General features: G+C 40.2%; 1 protein-coding gene across 1 annotated transcript in view; it reads left to right on the top strand.

The window, feature by feature from the left end:
* LOC148008112 (intermembrane lipid transfer protein VPS13-like) overlaps positions 1–13,930 on the top strand; it is a gene marked incomplete at its 3' end in the record, with an annotated part of 58,468 nt that extends 44,538 nt beyond the window's left edge. The window contains exons 7-12 of the mRNA XM_087674478.1: positions 2,344–2,544; positions 2,683–2,843; positions 12,835–12,993; positions 13,127–13,222; positions 13,371–13,728; positions 13,817–13,930. Coding sequence (XP_087530604.1) covers positions 2,344–2,544; positions 2,683–2,843; positions 12,835–12,993; positions 13,127–13,222; positions 13,371–13,728; positions 13,817–13,930 — 1,089 coding nt within the window. The remainder of the gene's footprint in view (positions 1–2,343; positions 2,545–2,682; positions 2,844–12,834; positions 12,994–13,126; positions 13,223–13,370; positions 13,729–13,816) is intronic.
* Positions 13,931–14,424: the final 494 nt, after the last annotated feature.

Genomic DNA, 14,424 nt, shown 5'->3' with positions numbered 1-14,424 from the left:
GGAACTTTCAGGTTGATCCTGGTGGGAGTGTACAACCAAGACAAAAACACAATGATATAGGCACATGTAAAACTTAAACCCTAAAAGTTAAACTCAAAACTCAAAACGCAAAATGCAAAAACATAAACACAAGCAGAGAGAGAAGGAGAACTCTAAAGTGAATGAATCAATGTAGTAAATGAATGTGAGAGCGTATAGAATGCTCAAGGACAGAGTGGTGAGTGTTTAAGAGTAATGTCCACCAGAGACAGATCTCAAGTGCAGTGACCACCAGTCAGAGATATGAGAGAGTGCTGAATAATGAAGTGACCACTAGAGAAGGTTGAAAACTAATCATTCATGTTAGAGAACTGTCAAGTGATAACAGGAGAGGTATTTGTTGATGTAAGTGGCTTGCTAGACAACAAAAACGCAGGTATTGCAGTAGTTGTGTAGTAGGAGAAGTGACAGCAGCCTGTTGCTTGGCACTAGATGCTGAAAATGCAGGCGGATCAAGTGCTATGATGACACACGGGATGGAGACCTCCAAAACAGTAGGATGATAGTCGGAAATAGGCCGCCTAGGGCTGGATAGTGATGGGCTATAGTTGGTGATGGTTGGACGACAGATGGGAGGTGGCTGATGGTTGAAATCTGCATGGTAGAGTGAGAAACTTGCACAAAAGGATTGAATGGGGGTAGTTTGTCTATTTATAGATGTGGATGGACCATCCTAAACTAGGATTTCACTAAAACACTCTCAAATGGCACACAAATTTTGCGTTTTTTATTAAATAAGCATGTTTTGGGGCTGTTTAAGAGGCTAATCAATCAGCATGTAATGCATTTTTTAGCTCAAGAAATGCTTTACTTGCGGGGTAGACTTGGAGCTTGCCTAAGCCTTTTATGTCCTTGTGTTCCATGGGATCAGGGTGTTGTTGTTTAAGATTGGTATTTGGGCGACTAACAAACATTAGCTCTCTAGCCCCACTGGGGTAGGTACGTCTTACGTGTTTTGATATTGCTTAGTAGATTTGGTTGTTTTTATTCTTGACAAGTGCTAGCCCAGAAAGGAATGCCATAGAGAAGAGACAAGTGCTAGGGCACTTGTCACATGAGCTTCCAAGTGTCCTATTGTGTCAAATCTTATGACATGTGGTTGGAGACTTGTCTTGTGCTGCTCCACTTTTCCTCTTTGCACAATTCATCCTATAAAAAGAGCTCATTTCCTCTTATTCTACATCAATTTTGCTTGATGTAGACTCATCTATAACAGTTGAAAATAGCCCAAAGTTGGTCTCAGCCATCTCCATCATCATCATCCACTCCATTATCATCAAATACCTAAATTCAACAGACTCACAAATTCATAAAAGAACTTTTCTTGAGCTCTCTTCTATTTCAAGATAAAAAGGAAAGCTGTAACAATGTGTAGTTGATCTACAAGGGTTGAGCAGAAATATATTTATTCTGGCACCTGGGGGGAGGGGAGGTGGGGTTCCCATTTTCTTGAAATATTAAGTCTGAAATACAGCAAGTATTATACTTGTCGAGCATACTAGATTGTTCGGGATGTTTACAATCATTGGCTTCATATTGTATGGTTGTCGAGGTCCTAGGGAAACATTATCTCTGGTCTCATGGATTTTGTGTTTATACATGTCTATCAAAATTTTCTCATTCTAGTGGATGATCATGAGGTTGAAACTTTCCAAGAGAGTGCCTTGTTCTTTTGATTTCTCAGAATGCTAGGATACAATAGTGCCCCCGTCCATTCTCTACTCTGCATGTGGATACATGCCATTTGTCTATAAATACTGGCTATGGGCATGTCACATAAGAGTTTTTGTGCCTATTGGTTGGTATGGTGCCTCAAAAAACTTGTCAAATCCTCTCCTTAAATGGCTGTGAAAGTAATTCACTGAACACAGATCTCGATGGATATTTGGGAGCCAAATGATGTGTGATTTCTGTCTACACTCATTGTGTCACAATTATGTGGAGTGATTACAAGAACGTCTCTTTATAAGTTTTGCCAAACATTTAAGTTCATCAATATGAAGTTTGTAGCTTTTGGTTATCCTTATAGACAAGCACCTTGATTAGAAAGAGGACTAGCTTTGCAGATCAAGGTTATGAAGAATAGTTCACATTATGCACACTTCTGGATTGTATATCTTGTGAGTTAGTTGAGTTTTCTTTCTTTTGTGTTAAGCTATGACTTCTTTTTCTGTAACTTTGTCAAAACATCTCAAATTTCCTGCCACTCCATTCTTTGGTCTGAAGCAGTCAGAAGTGTACCCTATAATCTGTTTTATTTTTCTCAATGCTTTTGTAGATTAACTTGCTACCGATTTTTGATAGGCCTTTGAAGTAGGAATAAGTCAGCAACCACTTCAGGGCTCGTCAGCTTCAAATGTCACAAGAGAACCACAGTATCTTCTGCGACCAGTGGATGGGTTACTGAAATACTATCGACATGGGAAGAAAGAAAAACGAGATCCTTCTGTAGCTTTTCAAAATATTTCTATTGTTCTACAAGAAGTTACCCTCGCAGTTTCAGAGGTAGGGGAACTTTTAGTCCGCTTATGATCTATACCTATGTTCAGGTTTATTATCACTGCTTATACCTCCGAACGTGACAATGATTATCTGTGTAAAATGTGGTTGACATGGTTGTCTTTCTTGTAAATCACCATGCAGGGTCAATATTGTGATGGGTTGAAGTTGCTAGAAGGGATTTCATGCTATAGAAAGCGTATTCAATTCTCCCATTTTCGCCCTGGTGTGTCAGTGCTCGAAAACCGACGTACATGGTGGGTATATGCTTCTCAAGCTGGACTTCAGGAGCAGAAGAAGACTTGGTAAGTGAGCAATGTCCGGCCTCATTCGAGCAGTTGCTTATCATGCCCTCTGCTGATATGAAATCAGTGAAATGTTTATAAGCCCATAAAGGCAGCCCATCTCATGTATGCTGGTCAAGCAAAGTGCATGCAAATTGTCTAGTGTATGGCCTGGGGTGATTCAAAACTCTTATAAAGCTTCAAGTTTTTGTTCTTTTTAGTTGAGCTGAATTTGTAAGTTGTCTCTTTGTTCCTTACCTAGCTATTTTTGGGCATCACTAATTATGGAAGTTATGCCATGGAGATTTGTACCTCCTCATGTATTTCCATTTTATTATCATGTCTATGAATCATTTTAATACTTTGGCAATGATATTGCTCATAGAGTTTCTTTTGGTGGGGGAAAGAAATCAAATTTAGCTTCACCATATGCACTGGTAAGCATATCAGGAACACACAAGCTTAGCTTCGTTTGCTTGAACTTTCTCTTTGATGCGATGATTGTGCATCTGAGTATGTTTTTTATGGGCATGAAATAGCAAGCTAGATGCAACTTTGATTGTACACATCATCTGAGTTGGACCATTCTAAATGTCAACAATCCCAAGAATTGTTGCAACTGAATGCCTTCACAAACTGCAGTGTTTACTGCATTATTCTCTGCCTCTATAGATGAGAATGCCACTAAGATTGCTTTTTACTCTTCCAACATCATAGTGCACTACTACCATGCATGAAAGGGTTCATACAATACCGTACTATCGGTACCATGCCTTATGTATTAGCACCATGAGATACCAACTTAATGGATACTTCTTTTCTGATCCTATCTACACTTTGGGATGAGTTAAATGCTTTTATTTCTTATGCTTATTTGATTTATTCATGGGATTATGTTGTTTGAGATTCAGACAACTTCTCTACCTTTTTGTCAAAAAACATCAGGTTTTAAGTAGCTAGGACAGAATAACGTGTTTTTATCGTATCATGCCATAAAAAGCTTAAGGTACCATCTTTTACTGTATTTCTCATACCATAACATATTGTACACTTTGTGCTTGAGAACCATGTCCAATTTATTGCATCAGATTCAATAGAAAATGCCTATGCTGAGATTGATTCTGGTTATCAAGATCTGGTACCCATTCTGCATTGCGTAGTCAAACAATTCTAAATCATTTGTTGAGACATATTCAATACCCAGAAGCCAAGTTGAAGGTCACTTTACTGCTTTCTGATGTTATTCTTTTGAATAATTCATGAATGGTCTTAGATGAGTCATTGCATCCACTATATTTGACCAAATTATGATAAGATATTTTTCCCACAAGCTGCTGCACATATCATTTGAGAAGACTAGGAACTTTGGTTAAAGTTTAAGATGACCTCTCTAATAGCTCTTTGATATACTTGGAAAAAGTAAAGGGATACTGTTAAGATCTCTGAACGAACTTAATTTTGTTGGAAAGACACTCATGCCATTCCTCCAAACTTCAATACCCAAGTAATAATGCAAGAAACTTAGGTCCATGTGGAATCCCCTACGCAAGGGTGCCCTAGTTTGTTGATTGTGCTGCCCATTACTTTCAATCAATGATAAAATTCTCTGCATACACAAGAAGCAACACAATATCATCCTCATTGTTTTAAGCATAGAAATTTGGCTTAGAAGTACGTTGGGATAAACTTATCTTGCAAAGATAAGCATGTACCAAGCAAAAGGTTAGTAAGTTGTGATCATGTAGAGATGGCTGTAGGAAATGGTGGGATAGATTGCTGCAGTTATGTAAGTCAAGGAGATCCTACCCCAAGACAAAATTGTCTGGAGATTTTGTATTGGAGGCATATTTATTGGTGATATGATGTGGCAACACAAGATTGCTAGTCGTCATTGTGTCTTTTGCACTACAAGTGTGTCAAATGCATCTCATGTTTTTATTTCCTGCCTAATTTCCAGAGAAATTGGGAATTTCATTTCCAGGGTTTGGGCTCTAGCAACATTGTAAAGAATTATTGATCGGGCATGGGCTTGGGAAGATTTTCCTAGTTTGACACATTGCCATAGCAACTCTTGGATTGGGCTTTGGCACATCTAATGACTAGAAGTGCTTTTATGTTTGAGTTTCATTTTGAGTATAATTGTCGGTGGAGCAAGTACATAGTCTACCAAGCTAGCACCATGTTGGTGGGGGTAACATGTGAAGGATCCTGATAAGGGGTCTCTAGCTAGGTCATTAAGGATGGCTAGTCCATGTTCAGTCCGCATCTCTACAAGATATCCCCCATACTCTATGACTTCTCCCATGTCTTGAGAGGTCCTCTTGATTTGTAGATCTGTCGGATCTTGCTCCTGTAACATCTCCGCAAATGGGTCAAAGAAAGACATTTGATGGGAGGCCATCCTAGCAATGAAATCTCCCAGTAGGATGACATCTCCTTCCCTTGAAAAATCCCAAATGTCCTCATCCAAAGCTGCATATGGAGATTTTTTGGGTGGGGCGTATTGAGATGTCATAGGAGGGAAATAGCATATGGCGATGTACAGAGTGCGCTTTATACCTCGTACTTTCATCCACATATATCTAGCCTACACATCTCTCTGAACGACTTGGATCATTTGTTTGAGTTCCTCTGTGAAAAACACTACCACTCCTCCTGACCCTACTACTTTGATCTGTGCGTGTCTCCTTCCTGTATGTCGACTCTTGTCTATAATTTGTCACTTGGGAGACAATATGTGGTCCTTGATGTGTCTCTAAGTAAAAAACTATATCTCTCCCTCTGACTGTCTCCTCAAATGCCCCCACATCTAGTCGTAGAGCTTCATTACAATTCCAGATTGCTATTGCAAGGCTGGTCCCATACATCTTGCACAGTCATTTGGTGTGTCTCTATGTGATCACCACTAGAAAGAGATGGATAGGGAGGGGAGAGGAAGTGAAGGTGTGGATGAAAGCAAGAAAGGGAGGGAAAGAGGGAGAGGGAGAGTAGGTCAAAGTGTAGGCAAAGTTTGAATGAAAGGTGGATGAGGCTTGAGGTCAAGAGAGGGAGATTGAAGATGAAAGCTGAAGAAGATGATGAGATGAGAGGAAAGGCTGAGTGTGTAGGAGGGTAAGAATTGATGGCTGCATAACGGTCACATCAGCTTTTGTAATGGCCACTTATTTTGAACTAGGCACAACAATTGTATCCAACGGCCCATAGGCGTGAATGCATGCAAACTAAATGGTACCATATAGAATGAATATACAGAATGGTACTAGATGCAAGGTTTCATATGCGAAAAAAAATGCAACACTTGAAGGGTTGCAAGCTTAGACAACTATCATGTATTAAATGATCTCTGAATGATTGTGTAGTTGATTTGTAGAATCCCAATTTGGTCAATAGAAATTGGAGACTATGGGGAAGGCGAGAGATGCTTTTCTCAGGATATGGGATTTTGGCACCTTTTTCCTCTTCCAGACCCACATGGTTTGGCATTGTAGACCTCTCGACTAGCTATTCACTCAAGCTTTGTAACAGACTTCCCCTTGCTATATAATTCTTGATATGGAAGTCCCTTACAGGGTTGTACTTGGTTTTTTGCCGTGGGACATTTTGTTCCGAGGTGTGTTAATAGAAATTTTAACATTTATCTTGGGGAAAAAAAATAGAAATCAAGAGCAGTGTTGGACTCTCCTCAAGATGAAGATCTTTCTCTCTCTCATGGGGTGATCCAAGGCGGTGAGTTTGCTATATTGAGCAGTGATGACTCAAATTGGCCAAGGATAAGGAGGTTGGAAATCACATCTAGGTGGACAAGGGCATTGTGGTTTGCAAAGTGCAACCACCTAACTTGCTGGACCTTGTCCATAAAACTTCATAAGAAGATTCGAGGTCTATTTTTGCAATGTACTTTGAAAGGGATTTTATATAAAAACCATATTAGAGGATCTCTAAATTTTAGGAGCCTTATATTGGCTTAAAAATGTTAATCCTTAGAAATAAGGATGACAATGTTTAGCCAAAGGAGGTGATTAATAAAAAAGAGACAAGTGTCAGGACACTTGGTTGTTGGATCTTCCAAGTGTCCCTCCACTTGTCTCACAACATGACATGTGATAGGATACTAATCTTGTGCTGCTCCATTGTCTCTCTACATTTTGAGCCTTCCATTTCTATAACAAGAGCTCTCTTTCTCATTTCTGGTCAAGTTTTCCTTGTTGTAATCCATTGAACAACAGTCGAAGATGGCTCTAAAGGTGCTAACAATCATCTGCATTGCTATTGTTCATCAATTCATCATCAAATCTCTAAAATTTCCTTCTTTTCTCAATAGTTTGCATATTTGTGGTATGATACGTGTTTGCCATCATGCTATTGATGGCATTGGTTGTAACTGATGACTGGGATTTATTATCAGAAATCTTGTTTTGTGCCTTGTTTGAACAATGCTTGGCTATGGGGCCCATTTGTCCATGTTTAAAACATTTCCCTTTTATGTAGTGTTGTTTTTTCTTCTAAGAAAGTTGCTTGGCTTTTAGGGATAGATTGGAGCAAATTTGAGGAGCATGAGAGCTGCATAGGGCTTTAGTTAATGAAAGTCATAACTTGGAGGTCTAGAATGCAAAGATGGTGTGGTAATACTACTTTGAGGGTGTCTTCTAGAATATAGTTGCAATGGCAATGCTCAAAGAGCAGTTGGCTACTACAAAATTTCTGTCTTCTAGAATATAGTTGCAATGGCAATGCTCAATTTGTGATGATTTTTTGGAAAATATTGAGGTTGTATTGCTTGGTTTTTAGATCTCACGATTACAAGATTAATAGTTTGAGGGCGGACATTGCACTTGGATCGAAGCAGGTTCCACAAGTGCATGGTTTGAGAGAGGACACTTTGGAGAATGCATTAGTCTTATTGGGCCACCTACCCACAATTGTGCCAATGAGCTGCCTGTTATACCAAGCTTATCATTACCAATCAACCATAGGGCCATACAACCCTATTGAATAGTGCGAAGACACTTGTTGCATGAGAGAAATGCATAGTGACCAATTTATCAAGGTGGAGTGCTAAAAGATGCTCTCAAAGCCATATTAAAAAATATTATTGAACTGGTCATTGGCGTTTACACTGGAGCACCATTGTATGTTCATGTCCTCTTGTTCCACCTATTGCTAGTGTCACCAGGTGGTGATACTTTTTGCAGTTGCTTTCCTTATTTACTTATATAAATATTTTATTTTTCTTTTCTTTAGTTGCTGTTGCTTTTTACCCCTAGAGTTCTCTTGAATTAAGCCAAGATCTTTGCATGGCCAGAAGAGGTAGCCATTGGGACAAATTGGGCTAATGGTTTGTCTGAGCCTTAGGACCAGTTCCATATTGAATGGGCAGTGAAGAATAGAATGCCAGTGGTTTGGGACTGTGTGCTTAGCCATTGGAGATGGTGCAAGATAATAAGCCTAGCCAAGAAAGAAGATCAGGGTTCGGGAATTTTTTTTTGAGGAAGAGGAAGTAAATCCTTTTTATCATCATCTGAGAAGGAAGTATCCCCCAGTGAGACGTTATCTTATACATATATTTAACAAATATAACTATATTTTGAGAAATTTGAAGAGGATTTATTTCCTTCTTCCAAAGAATTGAGAAGGATTTTTGTCAAGGTGAACAAGTTCTAGGTTGAAGCGAACCCGTCTTTTTGTGAACCCTGCAGAAGATGCACATGTGAGAATGATCACGAAATAAAAGTCACTGTAATTGAGCCACATTACAGTTTTTGATGTGGTTGCAATGATAAAAGTTGCTTAGAACAACTTGAGGAATGCAAGGGTCACCATCCCTAAGATTTAGGTAGTTACTATTTTTGGACCCCAGAATTTGTTCGCGTCATTATCTTCGTTTTTGCACGAGGATTAATTCTCTAGTCTGTGCCGAGGTCAAATTTTGCACCGATCATGGAGAATTTTAGACCGGAAGGTTTAAACAGAAAAATTGTTACATGTATGCCATGTGGCACAAATTCCCAAAAGAGAGAGAGAGAGAGAGAGCATTAAAAGAAACGTAATAGGCATGAGGGGCACCTCTAAGAATGAAGTTTTGAGGAGTTGAGGGCAAATTGCTGCAGTTTCATCAGCTATGGAGAGTACTTCTTTGTCTCTGACTCTTGTACAGAGGTAGAGCTCGCTCCCTCTAGTCAACTCTCTCTCTATTCTCAGTGGAAATGCTCTGTATGATGGGCTGATTCCATCGAAGGGTTTTTCAGCTCGGATTTAGTGCTGTTTGTGGGACTGTTTTAATGTTGGAATGATGCTTTCCTAAAAGGGATGTTGTTCTGAACATGCTGGACAGTAAGAACAATCCAGAGATCTAGACAGTAAGAATAGTGAATTCAAAGGTATGTAGACTGCAATTCTACACACGAATCATTGAGTTTTGGTCATAGAAAATGATTTCCTAAAAGGGATGTTGTTTTGGACATGCTGGACAGTAAGATGTTGTTTTAGATATGCTGGACAGTAAGAACATTGAATTCAGATATCTGGACAGTAAGAACAGTGAATTTAGAGATCTGCAGACTGCAATTCTGCACACGAATCATTGAGTTTTGGTCACAAAAAATGCTTTCCTTAGAGGGATGTTGTTCTGGACATGCTGAACAGTAAGAACAGTGAATTCAGAGATTTGCAGACGCAATTCTGCACATGAATCATTGAAGTCTGGTTATAGAAAAGGATTTCCTAAAAGGGATGTTGATTTGGTCATGCTGTACTGTCCTTGTGCAGCTGGGATTTACTCAGAAAAGATGAAAACCAACTGTTCACAGGTTATGTATTTTGGAACGTTTCTTTTTTTGTAATTTTCCATCTTTTAATTGATAAAGAAACACTGAGAGGGGCGCCGGTTTTCGGGGCCAATCTGGTGTTGAGCGAGGGAGTGAGGTTTCTATTTGTGTGTGTGTGTGAAAAGACCAGGTGTTAATTGAAGGAACTACTGCTTTATGTGAGTCACAGACCGGTTTCAGGTAGTCTCCTCATATTTCCTTGGTTTTGACATTTGTATGTGAGTAGGTTCATTGATGTTGCTTTGCTATGATTGAACCCCTCATGTTCATCAATGCTGCTACTATCGATAGCTGTTTCTGTTGCCAGGACACCTTATTATCACCTTGTCTTGTTGTTTAGTGCTCCCTACCCCTACACCATTGCTCCCTTTCTCGTAGTCCTAGCTCTACTTTCTTGCCTCGAGCGATGAGGTCCACCCTATTGCCTTGAGGCATGAGCCCCTACAGCCTTGTTCCCTTTCTTGCAGTCCTAGCTCTACCTTCTTGCCTTGAGCAACGAGCTCCAACTCCTGCCGGTGGTCACATCATATTTTTTAATCGAGGGATTACTTTTGCAAGGTGTCGATTCTCCAAGCAGAGGGCGGTGGAGCAGAAACTTGAAGAGAGTAGGAGGGCAAGAGAGGCATGGTGCCTACATCCAATTCCAAAAGTGGCAGATGAAGTTTTGGGCTATTTGAGATGTTGATCAGTTCCGCATTGTTGCATGGTATATCTTTTTGGGACCGAGCTATATCTTAGAGGAATGCTACCTCTGATAGGTGTGTTCACATGGAATATCCCCTTGGGAATGTCTTTTAGTTGTCAAAGGGGTTAGGGAATTAAATCATTTCATGTCCTGGACTAAGCTTTATGGAAAGTTGCAAACACTTTCACCTCATAGAGGTTAGGAATCTAAAATTGAGACTAGCCAGTTGATTTTTGATTTTTCTGAATTATGATTGGCTGGAAATTCAGTTGTGGGCTTGAGTTTGCATGGGCAGGTCTGCCAAGGGTTAGGGGATGATTTGCCACATGATGACAATCAGGCTCCAGTAGTACCATGTAGGGCTGGGGGATGCAGGAGAGGGCAGTTGGCAGCAGATGACTGCAGCTAAAGGTCATTCTGGGGCAGGCGAGCTGATTAAGTGCATCATTCTGGAGAAGCAACCTGATTCTGGGCATCATTCTGGACTGGCGACTGTTGCTGGGTACTGATTCTGGTCTGCAAACTTTAAATCCTCTTTCTCCCACTGCTTCCCTCTCTGCTGCATGTCAGTTGGAGTCTCAATTGTGGACCTGATGTTCTGGTTGCTGTAGACAGAAAATTGTTCCAAAATTGTTAGAGATTTTGGTGTGATTTGCTAGAATTGGGGGAGATTTTAGTTGAAGGAACTTGGAGGGATTTCAAGTTTCCAGTGTGATCTCCAAATTTCAGAGCTTTGTCCTTTCTCTTTTGTACTCATCATGTTTTGGAATAAAGCTTAAATACCACAACGGGTGCTAGAGTTTGTGGCCAATTGGTGTTGGATCTGATCTCTTGTTTGGTAAAGTGCTGAATTCATTTATTTATGTGAAATTTGCTTGTTGTAATTACTTCTAAATCAGGGGTTCACCTCCTTCTCAGCAATGAAGGTTGGTTTCAATGGAAGGGCATTACAAGACTTCTTTATGTACCTCATATTTTGCCTTGGGATACTTTGTCCCAAGAGGATTTATTAATTGAACTTTCTCTTCTCTAGTAAGGCTGCACCAGACAAGAGGAACCCTAATACTTTAAAAAGCTAGACAAACGACAGAAATATCATGCTTGATGGGAAGAGGCAGAGATTGAATGTGTAGTTGCCACTGTTGCTCATGTCTGGTCTTGAAGAGACAGACTTTGGTTGGGCCTTTTTAAACCCAATCCACATCTTGTATTCGTTTTTTTTGTTGACTTGGGTCCTCTGCCCAGTAGTTTACAAAACATTGTAATATTTTCCATCTTACTTTCTACTCTTTATATTTTAACTCATCCGAGCTCAGAGTTAGCAAGGTGATCAGTTTAGCCGCTTACCTTGATCTCTCTTGTAAGGAGGGGACACCATTGCACAAGAAGGTGGAATGGTTAAACCTGCTCCAAGACAGGAGGGATGAGGTGAAAGGTTGTCACTTTTTGTTGTGAGGGTCTCACCCCCTTTGCGCTGAAGGAGGGTTCATGGGTTATTTTGGAGCAGTGTGTGACACACTCTAGCTTGTGTGCTGAAGTATGTAATTGTGTGTGTGTGTTTGTTTGATCACCATTATATAGGGATTGCCTGGTTTGGTAATACATGGTTCCAACATGGACAATGGAGATGGCATTGTCCTTATATTAGGGACACCTATACATACCAACGTTGCCCTATATGAGACCTAGGTATGATACTTCAGAGATATAAGAGATACAAGGGTAATCAACTGATTTGTGAATCCAATCCATATGCAGCTCCACAAACAGGGGCCAGAATTCCAATATGAATGAAAGCATCTCTCTTCTTTCTCCTCCTCCTCCTCATGTTCTAAAAATCACCATGCTCTCTCTGCCAGCACTCTTGAAGCGTATGAACAAATTGTAGACAAATTCCATGTAGTGGATATGTCCTATAGATCAATGGCATGACTACATTCTGCACACCAAATGAACCAAGGGACAATATCCCTCAGTCAACTCTGTCTGCAGAAAAAATGTCATGTTAATCATGCTCAAGTGCTGACCTGAAATCGGAAAGGACTTGCTTCCCCAGATATCAACAGGCCCAAGAACCGAAGTGATTGTCCCTAGGTAATCATGGAAGGGCTTTCCTCCATAGCCCCTTGGCCCTAGGGCAAGGCAAGATGCAGTGACTCTGTGTCGTTCAGACTGAAGGTGGTGGCAAGAGTTATCTTTTGGTCAATGTGTTTCTAGTGCATCATCTGCATGTTGGCTTTGATGGTTGTGATATGACCGAACTTCTGGGTGTAGTCTACAAATTTATCTTGAAGTTTCAATGGTTGTCTCTTAACATTATGAGTTTCTGTTGTAGTTGTTACCTTGAAACGTGCTCTACATGGTAGATAGTCTTGAGCAGAAAGGAGCCTCAGGCTATTGAAGATTCTTGTGTATTGTCAAATTGATTGAAAAATAGAGAAATGATGGCAACTACTTTGAGTTGAAAGAATTTATAATAACAATGATGATTGGCATTTTGCAGGGCACATCTTTCTTGGGGAAGAATCAATCATTTTTGTTCTTTGAGAAGAAAATATGTGCAGCTTTATGCAGATCATTTGCTTCACAAATCCAGCACAGATATGGTGGAGATACGCAGGGTGGAAGAGGAGGTTGATATTGAGGTTTTACTTTTGTGGAGGTACTTGCTGCGTGTTTATTGGATTGTCACATTGTTAGATTATGGCTGCCCTAGATCATTTTTCTATCTTTTCTGAATTTTCCATGTTACGGTCATGCTAAAGCTCAGCTGGTTATGGCTCTTGATAACACAGGTTGCTGGCACACGCGAAAGTTGAAAGTTTAAAATCAAAAGAAGCAACTTTAGAGCAGGAGAAACTGAAGAAACGCAGATGGTGGGGCTTTGGATGGTAAGGTTACCAGCAGGGTTAATGATATTAAATGTAGGTTAACTAAATTTAGGGTGGTTCTCAGTTTCTGACTGATAAAGCTTGTGAACTGTTGCTGCCAAGGTAGCCTGATGGCACCACAACATAGCTCATTTCTGTTTTTCTGTAGGAAAGCTGCAAGTGACAATGTGTCGGGTTCGAAAGTAGAGGAGAGCAGCCAGGATCAAGTTGGACCTGGTGACTTAACAAAAGAAGAGTGGAACAAACTAAACGAGTTTCTGAACTATCGACCAGGTGAAGAGTTCTCTCTTGTGCCTGCGGAAGAAGCTCCCAACATGTTACAAATGTCCATTGATGCCACAATCAGGGAGAGTTCTGTGCGCATCCTTGACCATGAGAAGACAGAAATCCTGTGTGGGAACTTTATGGCTCTGAATATAGGGATTCTCATGTATCCAAAGACACTTGAGTGTCACATAAAGCTTTTGTCATACGGCCTTTCTGCTCCAGAAGGCTCTATTATCAAGGTAAGGCTCACAAGCATTTGAATGTTTGTTTTTGATTTTTATGTTTATCTTTAAAAATCCTGACGTTCACTGGATGAGGTTTTTGCAGAGTGCAATTGGCGAAGACAATAAGCAAGCACTTACAGCAGATTATTTTAAACGCCCTCTGGATTCTAAATTGGATTGGAAAGTTGCAGCAACAATATTACCTTGCTATGTTACTGTAAGCAAACTGCAACAATCTTACCTTGTTATGTAATACAAGCAAACTGTGATTGTTCAACAACAGAAAGAAACAAGAAAGAAAACTAAGATATGTGTGATATTAAAGCCTAGAACGAAATTAGGAGAAAGGACTTTGAGAGTAAACTTTTCGCGTCTCTAGGGTAGGAAAGCTCAGAGGCCAGCCTAAATTAGGGGAGGATTACTGAAGTGTATCAAGCTACACATAACACCCTCTCCAACTGCTTCTTTGTGGAAAGAACTCCAGGTAGCCAAAAACTTGCAGAGAATGCCCAGTTTGCTATAGTGAGCCCTGTGCAGTTGGCTGTGTTGGAGTTTGCCAGCACAGTCCAACCTCTCTGTGGATCCGTGTCCGCATTGTTTGTTTTGACATGGCGAGTTGTGCTTCTCTCGATCATCAAAATATCTCAGGCATGCAAATTTTCTATAGTTTTAGTCCTAAATGATAGCTGGTCCCTGATCAACACACTTTGA

The sequence above is a fragment of the Lygodium microphyllum genome, unplaced genomic scaffold (assembly GCF_053477565.2).
Source record: "Lygodium microphyllum isolate KBCC unplaced genomic scaffold, Lygodium_microphyllum_v1.1.10 scaffold_367, whole genome shotgun sequence".
Taxonomy (NCBI): Eukaryota; Viridiplantae; Streptophyta; class Polypodiopsida; order Schizaeales; family Lygodiaceae; genus Lygodium; species Lygodium microphyllum.
Note: the sequence above shows the minus strand (reverse complement) of the source record. Positions and strands in the feature narration are given on the sequence as shown.